The sequence below is a fragment of the Aquarana catesbeiana genome, linkage group LG02 (genome assembly GCF_042186555.1).
Source record: "Aquarana catesbeiana isolate 2022-GZ linkage group LG02, ASM4218655v1, whole genome shotgun sequence".
NCBI classification, from domain to species: domain Eukaryota; kingdom Metazoa; phylum Chordata; class Amphibia; order Anura; family Ranidae; genus Aquarana; species Aquarana catesbeiana.
In genome coordinates, this window is record NC_133325.1 from 31,640,826 (window position 1) to 31,662,665 (window position 21,840).

General features: G+C 44.2%; 1 protein-coding gene across 1 annotated transcript in view; it reads left to right on the forward strand.

Annotated features, from left to right (window-relative positions):
* LOC141126768 (tyrosinase-like) overlaps nucleotides 1-21,622 on the forward strand; it is a 36,944-nt gene extending 15,322 nt beyond the window's left edge. The window contains exons 2-5 of the mRNA XM_073612752.1: nucleotides 1,867-2,685; nucleotides 7,962-8,163; nucleotides 15,578-15,680; nucleotides 21,232-21,622. Coding sequence (XP_073468853.1) covers nucleotides 1,885-2,685; nucleotides 7,962-8,163; nucleotides 15,578-15,680; nucleotides 21,232-21,400 — 1,275 coding nt within the window. The 5' untranslated portion in view covers nucleotides 1,867-1,884 and the 3' untranslated portion in view covers nucleotides 21,401-21,622. The remainder of the gene's footprint in view (nucleotides 1-1,866; nucleotides 2,686-7,961; nucleotides 8,164-15,577; nucleotides 15,681-21,231) is intronic.
* Nucleotides 21,623-21,840: the final 218 nt, after the last annotated feature.

The window sequence follows — 21,840 nt, forward strand, 5'->3', positions numbered from 1 at the left end:
GGACCAGACTGCCCTCCCTTACATATGGACTCCTCAGGCCACCAATTTTGATGTTGAAGAATTGATGTCTGCCGTGGGGGTCCCAGGCTTCGCTAATTTCTCCTGTTGATCCAGTGTTGCCTTCCTCTTTGTTTGGTTCTGATCCCTTAATAAAGGATTTTTGTTTTGAATTATACTCTCCTATGTGTTTTACTTCAAAAATGACAGTTTGTTTGTGAGGATTCAGGTACATTTCAAATATACAAAGTGAAATGAACAAGGGACACCAACACCAAACAATCTCCTTGAGATTAAATAATAAAAGATATCAATGGTGTTGGGGTAACTTGACACACAAAACACACACAAAAATATTCTGGAGTAAAAATAAAAATAACATTGAACAAAGATCAGCCTTTGAAAAAATCCAAACATTAAAGAAAAAAAAAGGCTGAAAATCCAAAAACAAAAAAAAAAAAAAAATAAAACTGTCAGATGTGACAACTAATAACAATATATTGAGGGAATCCCACTAAAAAAACACAAATAAAAAAGTTTGTGAGAAGTGTGTGTGAATATGAGCAGCAAAACTACTTAATTCTTGTCACATTATAAAGAAGAAGAGAGTGCGCTGTATTAAACCATTTTTAACATTGCAGCGTGACGAAAGTGCTGTATCCATTACGAACGCTAAGTTTACCAGAACGAGCTGTCCCGTGTCGGAATTTCTTCTGAGCATGCGTGGCATTTGTGCGTCGGAACAGGCCACACACGGTCGGAATTGACGCGATCGGATATTGTTGTCGGAAAATTTTATCTCCTGCTCTCCAACTTTGTGTGTCGGAAAATCCGATGGAAAATGTCCGATGGCGCCCACACATGGTCGGAATTTCCGACAACACGCTCTGATCGGACATTGTCCATCGGATAATCCGACCGTGTGTACGGGGCATAATGCTGCGTACACACGATCAGACAACAAAACCGTGGATTTTTTTCCGACGGATGTTGGCTCAAACTTGTCTTGCATACGCATGGTCACACAAATGCTGTCAGAAATTCTGAACGTCAAGAACGCGGTGACGTACAAGACGTACGACGAGCCAAGAAAAATGAAGCTCAATAGCCTTCTGCTTGATTCCGAGCATGCGTGGAATTTTGTGCGTCGGAATTGGGTACACACGCTCGGAATTTCCGACAACAAGTTTTGTTGTCAGAAAATTTGAGAACATGCTCTCAAACATTTGTTGTCGGAAATTCCGACAGCAAATGTCCGATGGAGCCTACACACGGTCGGAATTTCCAACAACAAGCTCACATCGAACATTTGTTGTTGGAAATTCTGACTGTGTGTATGCAGCATAACACTTATCCTAAAAAAACTCCAACACTAACCATAATACTCATAAAGCTCTAGCCCTAACACTAACCATAAGCCTAATAAAACCCCAACACTAACCATGATCCTAATAAAACCCCAACACTAACCATAATCCTAGTAAACCCTAACTCTAATACTAAGCCTAATAAAACTCCAACACTAACCATAATCCTAAGAAATTTCTAACACTAACCATAATACTTATAAAGCTCCATACCCTAACACTAACTATAATCCTAATAAAACCCCAACACTAACCATAATCCTAATAAAGCTCTAACCTTAACACAAACCATAATACTAATAAAGCTCCTAATAACACTCTAGCCTTAACACTTTTTATAACCCCAATATAACCCAAGCCTATGGCTATAGCTATAGCCATAATCCCAACATAATCCCAACCCAGGCAGAAGCAATAATCACCGTATTACTGAGCCCGAACCCTCGCCATAACCCTCCTGTAACCATAGACAATCTTTTTCTTTTATTTCTTCTCCTTGCAGGAATTTCACTCGAACACCATGGAGAAGCCAATGTTCATCACCGCCTTACTCCTGCTATGTGTGGCAGCTGTAGACTGCATGTGTCCATTCCCGAGAGAATGTGTTCAAGGGGTTAAAGATTTTCCAGTACCTTGTTGCCCGTTTTTCAATGGCACGCGTTGCGGATCCGGCAATTTCAGGGGGGACTGCCTAATGGTGAAAACCAGCAGAAGTGAGCCTCCACCGGATATGGTAACTGATGAACGCTATTTATTTTCTTCTTTCTTTTTTAACTGGACTTGCCAATGCAAACCAAACTTCATGGGTCACAACTGCGGTGAATGCATTTTCGGCTGGACTGGGGATAGGTGCAATATACCGTACCCGGTCTACAGAAAGAACATACAGGACTTGAATGACACTGAACGACAAGCATATCTCTCGGCACTTCATTACAGCAAAACCAAAATTGACCCAGATTGTGTCATTCTGAGAACCAGCGACCGTTTCCGCAAGAAGTCCATGGGATTCATGAATGCCTCCTGCTATGATGTGGCTGCTTTTTCTCATTACTATGCTACGGTACCTTTCGTTTCTAGAGGCCAGGAAATTTATATAACCAACTATGCTCATGGCAGTACAGCTTTTCTATCCTGGCATCGCCTTTGGTTACTTCATTTTGAGAGGCAAATACAAAAGTGCACAAATAATAAGAACTTTGGACTTGCCTATTGGAAATGGGAGACAGATCCGGGCTGCGCCATCTGTAATAATACATACTTCGGATTCAATAGCTGGGATGGAGGAATCGATAAATATTCTGTCTTCTCTGAATGGCGGGTATGTTGTAGACGAAAAAGGTGTCATGGAGGGCACTTACGGTATTTTCCTGTCCTGTTTTCTGGATCCCTATGGTCAAGGCATATAAATAAACCCTACTAGATGTTCTCTGCAGGACTGTCACGCTTTATCTTTGTCAAGGCTTGGGCAGTTTGTATATAGATATGTACTGACCAGATTGGGGGCCATGCATACATATATTTTGCACTATTTAGTGGTGGTATTAGTTATAATTGATGCTAAAAACACTGGCTGTTAATTTTGAATGAAATAGGGAATGTACAGCACAGTGTACTCTTCTCACCAATGCTCACCTCTGCATCCCCGAACCCCCTTTCACCAATACTTACAGTACCTCTGCACCCTCCCCTGTATCTCTTTTTCACCAATGCTCACCTCTGCATCCCTGAACCCCCCCACCCCCCCTTTCACCAGTGCGTACCTTTGCTCCCCCTGTACACCACTTTCACCAATGCTTACCTTTATACACCCCCCTGTACCCCACCTTTGTCAATGCTCCCCTCTGCAACCCCTGTACCACTCCTTCACCAATGCTCACTCTGAACCTCTCCCATATGCCCCCTTTACCAATGCTCATGCTACTCTTCTTGTGCCCACATCAATGCTCCTCTCTGCACCCCTCCTTCACAAATGCCCACTCTGCTCCTGTTGTACCCACATCAATGCTCCCTTCTGCACCCCCTGTACCTCTCCTTCACCAATGCTCATTCTGCACCTCCCTGTACCCCTCTTTCACCATTTCTCATTCTGAACCCCACTGTACCACTATTTCACCAATGCTCACTCTGTTCCCCTTGTTCCCCTCCTTCACCAATGCTTACTCTGCACTTCCCTGTACCCCTCCTTCACCATTGCTCACACTGATCCCCTTGCACCCCTTATTCACCAGTGATTACACTGCTCCCGTTGTACCCTACCTTCGCCAGTGCTCACTCTGTTCCCCTTGTAGACCTCCTTCACCAATGCTCACTCTGCACTCCTTTGTACCCCTCCCTTACCAATGGTCATGCTGCACCCCCTGTACCCCTTTGTCACCAATGCGCTGCTCGCCTCCTTCACCACTGTACTGCACCTGATATGATGTGAGGGCAGCACTCTGGTTCCTGCCAGTGTCAGTACATATACCTGTAGGCGGTGCTGGAACCAAATGGCTCTAAAACTTAACACTTATCATCTCAAGAGCTATACTAAGGCTTGACAAGGGGCTCACGGCTCTTGAGAGGAGTACTGAGGCAGAGTGTTTTTATTGAAAGCAATGTACAGAACCCTGCAGGCCCCTCTCACTAGCCATGATCTTCTGCATTGCAGAGAGAAACATTGCATAGAGAAGCGCAGAGATCCAGGGGTGGGGGCTTAAACTTTTGGGGGAGGGTGTAACTTTTTTTTTAGCACAGAGGACCAAAAGTCCCCTATGTGGTAATTTTTGGTTGTGATGCTATCTCTTTAACAAGACTTTTAGTCCCCTGATGTGTCACCTGTGCCCCATTGAAGCTAATGGAAGAGATTGGGTGGCTGTACAGCTGCCCAATTGCTTCTGAGTTCTGACAGTCATCAACCGCCAAATAGTTTACAATAGAAGAACATCATGCCAGCACAGCATTTTATAGCTAGCAGCCTATGCTTTTCTAGAGCCACTTCCTCAAGGCCAATGCTGGCTGAGCTGTATGTAGATGCATAAGCAAAATTTTCCATCTGGCTCCTTTGAATTTTTTCATCACTATGGTAGAAAACGAATGTTGATTTGACCTTACTGACGATTAGAAAATCACAAATGTTCTTAAAAGGTAAACTTTTGAATGGAATGCTACAAGTGTATGGCCAGCTTCATTATATAAAAAATATTTACAATCTATGTCCAACATAAGGTTCAACCCAATCCAAAATGTAGAACCAACACCAGCCAGCACAGCTTTCCCCAGGTTATGGGCACCCAATTCTTGGAAAAGGTACAAAAGCAGAGGAACCATAATTGGCCACATAACTGGAAAGAGAAGGAGACCCCCACCACTACCACCACCACCACCACAACCACCACCACTAACAGTACCCAAAGGACACTATGGAGGAAGATGTTACCCAAAACTGAGAGCCACATGTAAAGATGGCTAAATAAACCACCATAGAGTGCAGGAGCACCTTCAGGATGCTCAACCCCACTGCCCCCTACCTCCCCCCTCATTAACCTCCACTGCAACCACACAAATCATTGGTTTGCAGAGACATTTTCTATATAAATGAAAGGTGTTCACGGAACCATCCAGCATCCAGCTTGGGTGCTTCCATCAAGATATAGCTACAGTCTAGACCTACAGTCTAGACCTATGAACCAGGTATTATAGCTGAATATTGCACCCAAGACTAGACGACACTAGCTAGATGCAAACCGGAACTCACTTTATTGTAAAATCACACAGAATATATAGCACACCAGATCAGGTGAGCCTAATCACATTATCGTATGCAAAGGAAAGTGTATACAGAAATATAATTAACATAGCTATGGAACAGCCAACATAAACAGGATGCTATTCCAACTCTTGCAACTAATAGCTGACAGTGATCTAATTAACTAATTAACAACTAGCTACTTAAACCAGCCTAGGTGACCAGACCATACGACATTCAATCCACAACCCTGGCTACACAGTACATTGCACATTAGTAAAATACAATATCATATTGAAATAAATCCACAGCACTAAAGTCCTTATGTGTTAAATAATAACCAAACACTGTGCTTCTTTAAAAAGTAATAGTGTTCAAATCCTCCAAATATTGTGCTTCACCAGGTGAAAAGAAATATACACTATATTGCCAAAAGTATTGGGACTCCTGCCTTTACACACACATGAACTTTAATGGCATCCCAGTCTTAGTCCGTAGGGTTCAATATTGAGTTGGCCCACCCTTTGCAGCTATAACAGCTTCAACTCTTCTGGGAAGGTTGTCCACAAGGTTTAGGAGTGTGTCTATGGGAATGTTTGACCATTCTTCCAGCAGTGCAGCCAGCAGTACCAGTCAGCAGTACCAGCCCTGGAGGGCAGCCACCAGCCATACCCACCTGGGGGACAGCAGCAGCCAGCGATACCTAAAGGAATTTTGAGGAAGAAGTAAAGATGGAGGTCAGTTGAGGTGCAGGTAAACTGCAGTGCATCAGTGTGAATGCAGCCTTAGACCCCTTTCACACGATTGGTCCGATCGCCTCCGCCTGTCTGTTTTTCAGGTGGACCCAATCGGACCCTCCACTCACCTCTATACAGTGGCAGATGTAAACGGTGTCCGTTTACTCCCGCCTAGCTCCAATCCGATCTACTTGAAAAAACAAAATGGGATTTGTCCTCCTCTGTCTGGGCAGATAGGACTGGAAGGCCCATAGAGGAGAGCGGGCTATGTCCATGTCTTCTCTGCAAATGTATAGTGGACACAGATCTGTCATCTGCCCACTCCGCTCATTGTCGCCCGCGACCGGTTACCAAGTCGCTCAAGTGGCCCTCGCTCCTCAAAAGGTTGGGCACCCCTGCTATAGGTAAACCTTATCTTATAATAATGGAGAACAATAATATGAATCATTTGAAGATATAAACTAATTTGTCAAATTTACCCTCTTACCTGTCAATTAAGGCCTGGGAGGACAGAAACCTTTATCTACTGTATGCCAACAATCACTCAACTATAGGAGGTACAAGATGAAACTGACAATCAAACTAAACTAAAGCCTTTCTCCTGCAGTGCCCCCTGGTTGCAGAAATGCATATTTCTCTTGTTTGAGAACTGCATTGAGAAGCACAGTGTTACTCCAACTGTATTCCAGGATTTGCTGCCTTCAGCTAAGAGAACGTGCAATAATTTAGGACTTTATGTAAAGTCTGAGAAATTGTTCATGAAGGTCTTCATGTTATATAGTTTGAATACCATGTCATATATACACAGTGCCTTGCAAAAGTATTCACCCCCTTGGCATTTTTCGTGTTTTGTTGCCTCACAACCTGGAATTAACATGGATTGTTTGAGGATTTGCATCATTTTATTTACAGAACATGCCCACAACTTTGTTTTTCTTTTTATTGTGAAGAAAACAGCAAATAGGACAAAATAACAGAAAAAGTCAATGTGCATAAGTATTCACCCCACTAAAGTCAATACTTTGTAGAGCCACCTTTTGCGGCTATCACAGCTCCAAGTTGCTTTGGATAAATCTCTATGAGCCCACCTTTTTCCATCAGGTTGAGGTCACTTCCTGTGCGCATCCTGGGCATGTTCCTGCCGTTTTCCATCAAGTCTTCTGCGCAGGTGAGGGTTGGCGCCCTGAGGCGTCTTTGGCTCATGCTCAGTTGGCACAGATTTCCTCTTGCGGCAACGCACCAGTGGTGCATGCATAGTAAGCCGTGGACTCTTACACCTGTACTTCTCAACAACATTGTCCATTACTTATTTGGAGAGTTCTTTGGTCTTCATGGCAGTGTTTGGTTAGTGGTGCCTCTTGCTTAGGTGTTGCAGCCTCTGGGGCCTTTCAAAAAGGTGTGTATATGTAATGACAGATCATGTGACACTTAGATTGCACACAGGTGGACATCATTTCACTAATTATGTGACTTCTGAAGGTAATTGGTTGCACCAGAGCTTTTTATGGGCTTCATAACAAAGGGGGTGAATACATACGGACATGCCAATTATCAGTTTTTTATTTCTGAAAAATAGTTTTATGTATATATTTTTCTAATTTTACTTCACCAACTTAGACTATTGTGTTCTGATCCATCACATATAATTCAGATTTAAAAAAAAACATTGAACTAAAGGCTGTAATGTAACAAAATAGGTAAAAAGCCAAAGGGGGTGAATACTTTTGAAAGGCACTGTATGTATATATATATATATATATATATATATATATATATATATATATTATCATTGTGAAAGAACATATTCCACATTTTTTCACAGTTTTCCTGGAAAAAAAGCAAAAAGTGGCTTTGAAAAAAAAATGGGAAAAAAAAAGTCCCCAATTTTTTCATTTTGTTTTTCCAGGCCTTCCCATCTCTAGTTAGGATGTTAATAAATTGCACTATTGGCACGTTATGGTTACTATGCTATTGTATGTTTTTGATTATGTTTCTAATCTGTTTTTTCAATATGCTTATATTATTAGTACATTATGCAAGTAAAAAGTTTTTATTAGTATATTATGCTATTAAGCATGCTATGATGTCAGTAGAAAATTTTTCCTGAAATTACGTCTGTTTTTCTCCTTCCAGACCATTTGCGCAGTCACTTATCCTAATACGGTATGTTTAATGGATGACTGTGTTTGTGAACGCCCGAGGCTTACTCGTTCAGCTGGCTTATCAAGTTTTGTAAAGGCAACATTGGCTGATGTATATCGATGTAAAAACATGACCAGCGTTGACATGGAACCTTTTAACACATCCGCAGGAGGTTACAGGAATTGCATAGAAGGTAGGAACCGCGAAGCTCTGATTTTCGTAAAAAACAAAAAACAAAAGGGCATCCTGCTCTCACAGCCTCCTGAGATACCTTCATCACATACTCCAGGAGGCTGCAGGAGCAGGACAAACCATGACCCGTGGGCAGAGATGGCCTGTATTATTGTGAGCTGGCTGCCTGAACCTGGAAGAGACAGCCAGCTCATGAACACAGAGGTGGACCAAGTTGGTGGCACAGGACCTGAGCTGTCACATTTCAGCAACAGATTGCAGCAGGACCACACTGGATCAACTGGATCAACAGGCAGTCCCCGGATTACGAACACCAGAGTTATGAATGACTCCTACTTACGAACGGAGCCCCAACAAAACTTCACACATAGAAGCGCCTGGAACATCCCACATCACTGCACAGGTTGCAGTTGCACTTAAAAATGTACAGTTCCGACTTACAAACAAATTTGGTTTGAGAACAAACCTACAGTGCCTAACTTTGTTCGTAACTCGGGGGACCGCCTGTATGTGAATCAAGGACAATGAACATAACAGGTAAGGGGGGGTAAAAAAAAAAAAAGATGGGGGCGAGTAAAATTATGTAATATGTCAGTGGCATAACTAGAACCTTCAGGGCCCCGGTGCAAGAAACCATAAAGGGCCCCCTCATGGTGGCGGAACACCAGGGCCTGGTCGCATGTGCGACCTTGGTAGTTCCGCCACTGGTGGCAGTGTTTTTTTTATTTTTTGTTGCTTTATTTTTTATTATTTTTTACCATTTCTATTTATTTATTTCACAATTTAATTGTTTTAATTGTTTTTTGTACAAATTTTTTAGGAGCCCTGTTAGGGGGCTTTGGTGAGATATCAGGGGTCTAAACAGAGCATGGGGCCAGGTCGCCTGTACGCACGCTGCTGCAACATGTATATTGCAATGTACCAGCCCTTAGCCAACATGGCTGCAGTCATTTTTTTGTCTGTTTTTCCCCCTTATTTCCACCTGGTAATCCTGCGAATACCACATTTCATGTTCTAGGGTAACAACGCTCATCCCTCCAGTGTATTTATGGAAAGGGACCAATCTGATATCCAGGCTGGACTTTAAACATGCCTTCCTATCTTCATCTCCATTACATGTGGGGGAGGGGTAATTGGTAGTTAACCAGTTCAGTACCGGGCACTTTTACACCCTTCATGCCCAGACCAATTTTCAGCTTTCAGCACTGTCACACTTTGAATGACAATTGTTGTCATTCAACACTGTACCTAAATACATTTTTTATCATTCTGTTCACACAAATAGAGCGTTCTTTTGGTGGTATTAAATCACCACTGTATTTTTTTTTGCTAAATAAACAAAAAAGACACAATTTTGAAAAAAAAATATGGCTTTTCTTTGTTTCCGTTATAGAATTTTGCAAATAAATAATTGTTCTTCATGAAATGTATTCTGCTACATTTCTTTGGTGAAAATAACCCAAATCAGTGTATATTAGTTAGTCTGTAGGAAAGTTATAGAGTCCACAAACTATGGTTTATACACTATATTACCAAAATTATTGGGACACCTGCCTTTACACGCACAGGAACTTTAATGGCATCCCAGTCTTAGTCTGTAGAGTTCAATATTGAGTTGGCCCACCCTTTGCAGCCAACTCTTCTGGGAAGGCTGTCCACAAGGTTTAGGAGTGTGTCTATGGGAATGTTTGACCATTCTTCCAGAAGAGCATTTGTCAGGTCAGGCACTGATGTTGGACGAGAAGGCCTGGCTTGCAGTCTCCGCTCTAATTCATCCCAAAGGTGTTCTATTTGGTTAAGGCAGTGTTTCTCAACTCCAGTCCTCAAGGCGCCCCAACAGGTCATGTTTTCCCTCAGATGAAACAGCTGTGGTAATTACTAAGTGAAACTGGTCAAATCACCTGTCAAAGGTAATGAAAAGCCTGAAAACATGACCTGTTAGGGCGTCTTAAGGACTGGAGTTGAGAAACACTGGGTTAAGGTCAGGACTCTATGCAGGCCATTTAAGTTCCTCCACCCCAAACTCGCTCATCTATGTCTTTATGGACCTTGCTTTGTACACTGGTTCAAATCATTTGGTGGAGGGGGGATTATGGTGTGGGGTTGTTTTTCAGGGGTTGGGCTTGGCCCCTTAGTTCCAGTGAAGGGAACTCTTAAATTATCAGCATACCAAGACATTTTGAACAATTTCATTCTCCCAACTTTGTGGTCACTATCATGTGACCTACTGTGATTCGTCATGGTGGTCACATGGTACAGACAGCGAGCCGGTACTCTGATCGGTCATGTCCCATGGACATGGTCGGTGACAGATTGCGCCACTGCGTGGCCCCGCGATCGGCTCATCCTGACAGGACGTCATATGACGTCCAGTCAGGGCGGGAAATAGCGTCTGCTATTGGCCGGGCGGGAACTGGTTAACGGAAGGAAAGTAGCATCGTTTGTGCTTTCAGTTCATCTCACAGGAAGTGACAAGGACACCACATTTCTGACAGGATCAACAGATGTCTGTACTTGCTAAAATTTTTCTTCCTAAAAAAATATATAAAAATGAATACAGACAACATTTTTTGACATTCCCAAACATACTTAAGCCAATATGGGCATGGGTGGAATATCTCAGACCCAGTGGATTTGCCAACACATTGTTGCATGTCTGAGGTTGTCCCCCGTGCCTTATAGTCTCCCTCTTTGGGCACCCCCAGCCACTTTTCACCACTTGCTTCTTTCCTCCTACTTATCTTGTCCCTGATCTTATGTAGGGCTAATAAGTAAGCTAATTGTCAAAAAAAAGCAAAGGAAACAAGGCACTGCCTTGGGGGACTTGTGCCAAAATGAAAACAAAAAACAGTATCTCTCCCTAACAGTATCTCTCCCTAACAGCTCCAACTTCCGCTGAAGTATGGCCCAAGAGCCCACTCTTTTATGGAAAACAGACTGGGTTATTCAGTCATTTAAATCAGTGGTCTCCAAACTGCGGCCCGGGGGCCGGATGTGGCCTTGGCTTACTTCTTTTTTCTGGCCCTTGGGGCACTATTCCAACAATTGACACCATCGATGGGGCACTATTCTTCCCACTGACACCATCGATGGGGCACTATTCATCCAGGGGCGGACTGACAACTCATGGGGCCCCCGGGCAATAGGAGATTATGGGGCCCCTGGGCAATAGTAGAAGATTATGGGGCCCCCGGGCAATAGGAGAATATGGGGCCACCAGGCAATAGATTATAGGGCCACACAGTATACACACACAGACACACAATATACACACACAGAATACACATACACACACTGAAAAGGTACTGGAGAGGCGGGGCAGCTATAATCTTGGGATTTAAAAAAAAAACACAGATTTTTACATGCTGTCCCTGGTTTTATTGAGGCTGGCAACCCTGATGGGGCCCCTTAGTGGCATGAGGCCCTTGGGCAGTGCCCGAATGGTCAGTCAGTCCCTGTATTCATCCCACTGACACTATTGATGGGGCACTATTCCTCCCACTGACACCATCGATGGGGCACTATTCCTCCCACTGACACCATCGATGGGGCACTATTCCTTACACGCAAACCAATGATGGGGCATTGTTTATGCTCACTGATGCTAAGGCTTTTTCTGCTCCCACTGGTCACAGTCTGGCCCACTAAAGTTTGAAGGACAGTAATCTGTCCCTTTGCTTAGAAAATTTGGAGATCCCTGATTTAAATGATTGGCTCTTGTGACCAGGAGCAAAGGCTATGCACTTCATTACAGGTTGGTCTTTATTTCTTGCGCAAAGCTTTCTCTCCAAAGGTTTGTGAATCCAAACCTTATTCTAATTTTCACGATGGCTTGTTTGGTGCCTGCACATTGATATAATGGCCCATTTGTTTCCCATGTTCTGTTATGACAGATGGCTTGTTGCCTGGGAATTGTCAAAACAGCCTGTTTGTTGCCCACATGCAGGACTGGGAAAAGGGGTGGGCAGGAGGGGCGGCTGCCCTGGGTGTAGCAGTGGTATCATGTGAGGTGGGGGGCGTTGCATGGAGAGATCCTATCTATAAGCTGGCAGGACTAGTGACAGCAGCTTCAGCGTAACAAACATTTGTGCTGAGGTTGAGAGTATTAGTGGTAGGAGGGCGAGGGAGAAGAGGATTAGTGCTAGGAAGGGGTTGGAGGGGGGAGTGGGCTGCCGGATTAGTACTGGGAAGAGAAAATGTGGGAGCAGCAGTGGGGTACATATCTTTTAAGGAGGCAACATTTTGGGGGGAGGAGGTTTGGTTAGGAAGGGGATTTGGGGGGGGGGGGGGCGAGGATTTGTCCTAGTAGGGATGATTGGTCGGATTTGTCCTAGGAGGGGGGTTTGGAATGTGACAGATGACATCACTGAGGGAGCTAGAGAGGAGGTGGAATCCTTATGGGTAGAGCTCCAAAGGGATAAAGCTAAGGGGAATATAATACTGGGAGTATGCTATAGGCCCCCTAACCTGAGGGAGGAGGGGGAGACGGATCTCCTATCACAAATTGGAGTAGCAGCAAGGATGGGAAGTGTTATCATAATGGGGGATTTTAATTATCCAGACATAGACTGGGCGGAGGGAACCGCGCATTCATTTAAGGCTCGCCAGTTCCTTAATGTCTTGCAGGACAATTTTATGGGTCAGATGGGAGACACACCAACTAGAAATAAAACATTACTGGATCTACTGATTACCAACAATACAGACCTGATCACGGATGTGGAAATGCGGGGCAATTTAGGTAACAGCGATCACAGGTCAATTAGTTTCAGTATAAATCACACAAATAGGAAACATAAAGGGAATACAAAGACACTGAATTTCAAAAGAGCCAACTTCCCTAAACTACAAACCTTGCTAAAAGGCATAAACTGGGATAAAATATTAGGAACAAAGAATACGGAGGAGAGATGGGTTTGCTTTAAGAGCATATTAAATAAGGGCATTAGCCAATGTATCCCATTGGGTAATAAATTTAAAAGAGCCTTCAAAAAATACAAGGTTGAGGGATCATCCTCAGCATTCAGACTTTATGAAGAATGCAACAGGAAATGTAAAGGTGCAATTAGGACAGCTAAGATAGAACATGAAAGACACATAGCGGAGGAGAGCAAAAAAAATCCCAAGAAATTCTTTAAGTATGTAAACAGTAAAAAAGGGAGGACAGACCATATTGGCCCCATAAAAAATGAGGAAGGACATCTGGTTACAAAGGATGGGGAGATGGAGAAGGTATTGAATTTATTCTTCTCCTCAGTCTTCACAAGTGAATCGGGGGGCTTCAGTAACCAAAAATGCAGTGTTTATCCTCATGACACAACACAGGAAGCACCTCCATGGTTAACAGAGGACGGAATTAAAATTAGACTTGAGAAACTTAACATTAATAAATCACCGGGACCAGATGGCTTGCATCCGAGGGTACTTAGGGAACTCAGTCAAGTGATTGCCAGACCGTTGTTCCTAATTTTTACAGATAGTCTACTGACTGGAATGGTACCAGCTGATTGGAGAAAAGCCAATGTAGCACCTATATTTAAAAAGGGCCCAAAATATATCCCTGGGAATTACAGACCAGTTAGCCTAACATCGATAGTATGTAAACTCTTGGAGGGGATGATAAGGGACTATATACAGGATTTTAGTAATATGAACGATATCATTAGCAGTAATCAGCATGGATTCATGAAGAATCGTTCTTGCCAAACCAATCTATTAACCTTCTATGAGGAGGTGAGTTGCCATCTAGATAAAGGAAGGCCTGTAGACGTGGTGTATCTGGATTTTGCAAAAGCATTTGACACAGTTCCCCATAAACGTTTACTGTACAAAATAAGGTCCGTTGGCATGGACCATAGGGTGAGTACATGGATTGAAAACTGGCTACAAGGGCGAGTTCAGAGGGTGGTGATAAATGGGTAGTACTCAGAATGGTCAGGGGTGGGTAGTGGGGTTCCCCAGAGTTCTGTGCTGGGACCAATCCTATTTAATTTGTTCATAAACGATCTGGAGGATGGGATAAACAGTTCAATCTCTGTATTTGCAGACGATACTAAGCTAAGCAGGGCAATAACTTCTCCGCAGGACGTGGAAACCTTGCAAAAAGACCTGAACAAATTAATGGGGTGGGCGACTACATGGCAAATGAGGTTCAATGTAGAAAAATGTAAAATAATGCATTTGGGTGGCAAAAATATGAATGCAATCTATACACTGGGGGGAGAACCTCTGGGGGAATCTAGGATGGAAAAGGACCTGGGGGTCCTAGTAGATGATAGGCTCAGCAATGGCAGGCAATGCCAAGCTGCTGCTAACAAAGCAAACAGAATATTGGCATGCATTAAAAGGGGGATCAACTCCAGAGATAAAACGATAATTCTCCCGCTCTACAAGACTCTGGTCCGGCCGCACCTAGAGTATGCGGTCCAGTTCTGGGCACCAGTCCTCAGGAAGGATGTACTGGAAATGGAGCGAGTACAAAGAAGGGCAACAAAGCTAATAAAGGGTCTGGAGGATCTTAGTTATGAGGAAAGGTTGCGAGCACTGAACTTATTCTCTCTGGAGAAGAGACGCTTGAGAGGGGATATGATTTCAATTTACAAATACCGGACTGGTGACCCCACAATAGGGATAAAACTTTTTCACAGAAGAGAGTTTACCAAGACACGTGGCCACTCATTAAAATTAGAAGAAAAGAGGTTTAACCTTAAACTACGTAGAGGGTTCTTTACTGTAAGAGCGGCAAGGATGTGGAATTCCCTTCCACAGGCGGTGGTCTCAGCGGGGAGCATTGATAGCTTCAAGAAACTATTAGATAAGCACCTGAATGATCGCAACATACAAGGATATATAATGTAATACTGACACATAATCACACACATAGGTTGGACTTGATGGACTTGTGTCTTTTTTCAACCTCACCTACTATGTAACTATGAGTGGGGGTGGGGGAAGGATTAATGCTCAGAGGAAACTTCGGGGGTAGAGGGGGGGCAAAGATTTGTGTTGAGTTGGGGATTTCAGCAGGGAGGGGATGAGGGGAGTTGTACTGGAAGAGGGGGAGTTTTTGTTTGGGGAGGATTTTGGCTTGCAAGGGGAATTTAGGCTTGGGGATAAGTGTGCAGATTAGTGCTCAAACCATTTGGAGTCTTCATCCAGGGCGCTTGATGACCTTGTCCTGGTACTGCCCACATGTGTCCACGTTGAGCGGCGCAGGCACATGCAGTGGCCAGTAGATCTCAGCACCTGTTCTATCTGTAGGATGCTGATAGGACTATATCTGTATTCCATTTTATGATTTTCATTGTAGAATGACAATAGATTTCCTGAATCTTGTATAATGTTGGTGTGTGTAGTGTGATGTCATAGCAGTACAGCATGCGATTCTCATTGCGTGTTCTCTCTCCTCCTTGCAGGCTTACACAACGGCATTCACATTTACCTTGGTGGAACGATGAGCCAAGTTGTAATTTCCGCCAATGACCCCTGTTTTGCCAGTCACCATGCGAACGTAGACAGGTAAGAAAAAGTCATTTTACATCTCAATTTCTTTTTTTTTTTTTGCCTCTGGGACAGGAAATTACATTGTTGTGGTCATAACTATATCTTAACCAGTTCCCACCCAGGCCAATTCTGACATTTCTCTTCTACATGTTTTTTTTTTTTGCTAGAAAGTGACTTAGAAAACCCAAATAAATATTGTGTGACATAAAAAAAAAATTGCAACATTTTTTTCTCTAGGGTCTCTGCTAAAATATATATATTGTAGCAGGGTGCCTGTAAAATGGGTTAAAATTACAGGAAATGTGATTGATGGGATATATGTTCCTCCATGGATTCTTAAGCCTCATACACATGATTCGACTTTGTACAAACTTTCCCGTGGATTTCTGTACAAAGGGCGTTGGCCGTAAACTTGTTAAGCATACACACGGCAGGACTTTTTAGGCAACAAACACGAACATACTTTTCAACGTACTGACGACACTTCAAAAGAGGAGGTTCAATTCTCCGGCGCCACCCTTTGGTCAACTTCTATAGTGTTGTCTGATCTTTTGCATTGGTTCTGAGCATGCGTGTTTGTACTTTGTACTAAAGTCCGATGGTTTCGCGTACACACGATCGGACTTGCTGACGTCGGACCTTTGTTGCCGCCAAGGTTGTCTGTTCGCACAGCCAACATTTGTCCGATGAAAACCGAAAAAGTTTGTCCGATGTAGCGTACACACGGTCGGATGTTGCCTTAAAACAGCTAGTTTGTTGTCAAAAAGTCTGATCGTGTGTATGGGCCTTTAGATTTGCAATCCAAGATAATTCCAGCAAAGACTTCAGGGTAAAGAAGGATAGTTCTTTACCCTGTATTGGTAAAGTCCGTTCCGGGGCTGGTTTTATTGGGAGTCTGATAGAGATCCGGGTGGAACAGACTCCCAAGTCCGTGGACCGCAGTTTAATGTTTTCTTTTCAGGTCTTGATTAGGCAGCTGGTCCTAGCTCTCAGAGAGAGTGTGTGTCTCCATGGGAGGAGGCATCTAGGAGCATGGCTGCTCATCCCTGATGTTGGAAATAAAGGATTTGCATTTGTAAGGACGCTGACTACAAGACCAAGGACCGGTGAGTCTATGGACACAGTAAGGCTTGGTAGAGCAGAAGTTTATTGTTGTTTGATTGCTGGAAGAGCTGGTGCTTTGAGGGACCAGTACCTGTAGCAGCAGTGCTGTTGAAGAGTAGCCAGGTGGGCTTGTATTTTCAGTTGTGTCTGAAGGACGTTCAAACCCCTACGTGGGATTCCTGAGTGAACTTTTGTTTCATTTTTATCGTTTAATAAACGTGGGCTACCAGGCCCTTAACTATAAACGCCTTTCTGATGTGGACTCACTCCGTGAAAATTCATCTACCACTGCACTGAACAATCCCCCATGCTAATATATCTTTCTCTTATCTCTATCTCTCTTTCTCTTATCTCTATCTATCTCTCTCTCTTATCTCTATCTATCTCTCTCTCTCTCTTATCTCTCTCTCTCTCTCTCTCTCTCTTATCTCTATCTATCTCTCTCTCTCTCTCTCTTATCTCTATCTATCTCTCTCTCTCTCTCTCTTATCTCTATCTATCTCTCTCTCTCTCTTATCTCTATCTATCTCTCTCTTATCTCTATCTATCTCTCTCTTATCTCTATCTATCTCTCTCTCTCTCTCTCTCTCTCTCTCTCTCTCTCTTATCTCTATCTCTCTCTCTCTTATCTCTCTCTCTTATCTCTCTTATCTCTCTTATCTCTATCTCTCATATCCCCAAAGGAGCTGCTGGTTTAAATTGGGTCTTTGCCGTTACCCCTTATCCAAAGTTCACCATACCAGAAACTTAGAGTCTATACTGGGCCTTGCACCCACCGATATATGCACCAGTCACTTGGTTCTTTTTTCCAATGCCTTTTTTTTTTTTTTTTTTTTTTTTTTTTTAATCGAACAGTAGAGGGATGTAGGGTTTAAGGGAAAGTTCAGATACCTTGTGCAGATCACTGAGGAACTTTTAGATCCCAAGTACAAGTATTCCTTCAGTCAACAGATCTTGCTCACCCGGATAGGCCCCTCTCACTGACCTAGCACCCGGAATGGTGCACGGACGAAAAGTCTCTGCCACAGACTTGATAAGAACAAAAATGGTTGAACGATCCTCTGCCACAGGATTTAGTATTAGTTGAATAGCAACACATTACCAGAACCTTTAAGCCGACCCGGCAGTGCTGTGAGGTAGGTTGGTTAGGATGCATCCTCCAATTGAGTCACCAGGCTCCTCCTTGAGATACCAGCCTTTCGCTCGGTCCTCTCCAAGATGAGTCCTCCCCCGGATCTTTCAATTGCTCGGCTTCTTCCCACAGGACAGACAGCACAGGATCACCTCTGAACCAGCAGGCCCCAGATATGTTCTGGGCCTTCATGCAGTCACATAGCCTCGGGCCAGCAGGGCCCAGAGACCGAAAAAGAGTTGTCACATACCAAGGGCCAGGAGGTGAGAGAGAAAAGAAATGGCGTATGCCCCTTAAGTATCCTTTCCCAGAATTCACAGCAGTGAACCACTCCCACTGGGCTGTTTCTGGAGAAAGAGGACACTCAATACACCTCAGCCTGTTGCCCTTCCATCCCTGGCCTGTGGTGACAACGACACCTACAGACGACAGTGTGGAACTGCACACAACACAGCCAATGCTGGAACAGAAACTAATTTAGCCACAAATTCTATCTGAACTATATACAGAACAGATACCCACTAAATTTACATATGAGCGCCTGGTCAACAGGAGCAGGGATATATATATATTACACACACACACGAAAAAAATGGTGAGTGTTGCAATTGTTTTATGTCACATGGTATTTGTGCAGTTGTTTTTTAAACGCCATTTAAAAAAAATACACACACACACACACGTTAATGAACTTTATTGTACACAAACACTATATAATACCTACTTTTTTGTTAAAATATAAAAGACGATGATAGGGCGAGTGAATAGATACCTAATGTGCACGTCCGTGGAACAGCGCCAAACTACGGAACTTAAAAATCTCCATTAGCAACGCTTTAAAAGCCTTTACAGGTTACCAGTTTAGAGTTACACAGGAGGTCTGGAGCTAAAAGTTATTGCTCTCACCATAACATTTGCAACAATATCTCACGTGTAGTGTGATCACCATTTACATATGCATGTGGGACTTGTGTATGCATTCACATTGACGCGTAAGCACTATTTTATTTTATTTTTTTTAATAAACTTTATTGCTTTTACAAGGGATGAACAACGTCCCTTGTGAAAGCATGGGTCATGACAGGTCCTCTTCATGGTGAGATCTGGGGTCTAGTAGACCCCAAATCTCTCCTGTGGCCTGCAACGCAGCTGATCACATACAGATTGGTTTGATCGGCTGCTTTCCTGGCTGGTAACGGTCAGGTAAACAAAGAGCTGAAACTGGAAAGTGATGAAATCCTCATCGCTTCAGGTTTCCGGGGTCACACAGAGGGAGGAACGTTAGTTCCACTCTGCCTGCATGAAAGTAGCAGTGGGAGAGGTGGGGGGGGGGGGGACCCATTCTGCTGCCCACAGAAGTGATTGAGTGGCTGTTCATTGGTGTGCCAAAGCATCCCAAAGGTGTTCAGTAAGGTTGAGGTCAGGGCACTGTAAAGGCCACTTGAGTTCTTCCACACCAGACCCATCAAACTATGTCTTTATGGAGCTGAGCTGGCTATGTAGACAGGGGCACAGTCATGCTGGAACAGAAAAGGGTCTTCACCAAATTGTTACCACAGAGTTGTAAAATTACAATTTGTCTAAAATTTGTATGCTGTGGCATTAACAGTACCCTTCACAACGCAAAAATTTGGAAGGGGAGGCCTCCAACATTCTGAAACCCCACGTCTGATTTCAGACTTGGCATGTTGGTTCCTCCATCTCCAGAAAGATTATTTCATGCTGGTGTCATGGGGTTATTGTAGTTTTGCACAGGGCTTGAACTCAAAGAAGGACCCCTGTCTAAGGAGTTTAAAATCTGCCTATTATAAACAAAAAATTATTAATAGAAGCTTGCAAAGCATCCTGGGTGCAGTGCTTTGCAAGGTCCGCGATCAAATGCAGCCTTGCCCCCTTTGCCCTGCCCATGTATACCCCACCTTTTTAATGAAATGCCCATCAAATGCAGCCTCACCAGCGCCCATCAAATGCAGCCTCACCAGCGCCCATCAAATGCAGCCTCACCAGCGCCCATCAAATGCAGCCTCGCTCCCTTTGCCCTGCCCATGTATATCCCACCTTTTTAATGAAATGCCCATCAAATCCAGCCTCACCAGTGCCCATCAAATCCAGCCTCACCAGTGCCCATGAAATGCAGCCTCACCAGCACCCATCAAATACAGCCTCGCCCCCTTTGCCCTGTCCATGTACACCCCACCTTTTTAATGAAATGCCCATCAAATGCAGCCACACCAGCGCCCATCAAATGCAGCCTCGCTCCCTTTGCCCTGCCCATGTATATCCCACCTTTTTAATGAAATGCCCATCAAATCCAGCCTCACCAGCGCCCACCAATGCAGCCTACCAGGGAGGGAGGGGGGTCGGTACATGGACAGATCAGTCTTTATACACCAAATACATCTACATGCGAATCTGTGATAATGCAATCTCAGACAGTGACTGTATTTTAAACCATTTTAAACTCTGGGTGCCTCCTCCAGGCAGGCTCCACCTGACAGCAAGCTCAGAGCACTGCCACCTGGTGCTATAGCACTTGAGTGGTGCTGCCGGCATTGTTCAGGACAGGCCAGGAGGGTGAGCGACCTCTATGACGGGGGGGGGGGCAGGGGACACAGGATTAGGAATCGCGTATGAGCAGAGCTGGCTGGCTGTGGTCACGTCACGGACAGCAATCACTGATCAGCAGGGGATGTTTGCTTGCTTTCATTCATTCCGGAGTCGGGACACAGACACAGTCCTGAGTCCTCCGCTGCGCCACTAACACTATGTGCGAACGGAGCGGCGCCTGCCTGCTGATGCTGAGATTTAGTTGCTCGCTGCAGAGACAGAGGAGAGTAGGAACACCAGCGGCCGGCGCCATAGTGGTAGCACCGGGCTTGTTTGCCTAGTGGTAGCCCCGGCCCTGCACTCTGCTCTCCCTCCCAGCAGTGACTGAGCTTCCCCTTATCAGCTCCACCTACTCTCCTAGCAGCGATTCAGCAGATCAGCTGGCCCTGCTCCCTCCTCCCAGCAGTGGAAACAGGAGCTCAATTGACTGCTTTCAGTTAGTTCTGGTCCTCAAAGATTCCGAGAAAAGTGCAGACCATTTTTTGAAACCCTGAAGTCAAAGCTTTGTTGCATCTTCCCTTCCATATTGCTCTCTCCAGTGAAGGTGGGAGAAAGGTGGATCGGGCTTTAAGGTTAGGTTCAGGAAAGACTGCATATTTGGGCCTTTGATCAGGGGGGGTCAGACTCCGTGTACTTGCAGGATCCTCATGTCCTCAGCAGGTATCCTTCTCCTTCACCTCCTGCCTTGTCTGCTCAGACAGTAAGTCTTTGTCTCTTTTGCAGGATTACAGATGAATACTATGTACAATATGGCATCACCCCGGCTTCCTATCCCACCACAAACACCATCTATGGGCACACCGCTACGAGCTGCATCACCCCATTCAATGGCTGCTGGAGGAACAGAGATATGATGAGATCAGGCACTTATTTTGGGACCGTATACGTCTAATACGACGAGCTGCATGGGGGTTTCCGCAGCTGAAGAGCATGGAGTCTGAAAATGTATCTATCAAAAGGAAATTTGCAATCATAATACTTGAGATAATCAGAATTATTAAAAACAATACTCACAGAGCTTGATGTAAAAAGTGATTAAAATGATGATTAAGGTGTTCAATCGCCCATTCATTGGAAATGCATTGCTATTAATAAATACCCCATGCACAGTGAATGCGTCTTCAAGGGCTTTTTTTTTTTTGGTGGGAACACAGTTCTGGCATCTCCGGCACTGAATGTTTGTAATAACAAGGGGTGCTTGGGTGTGCTGGAGGGTCTATTGATGCCGGCTGCTGGGGGATCTATTGTTGCTGAGGAAGTCTATGGTTGCTGGGAGGCTCTTCTGTTGCCTGGAGGTTAATGATTGCTGGGAGGGATCTACAGTTGAGGAGG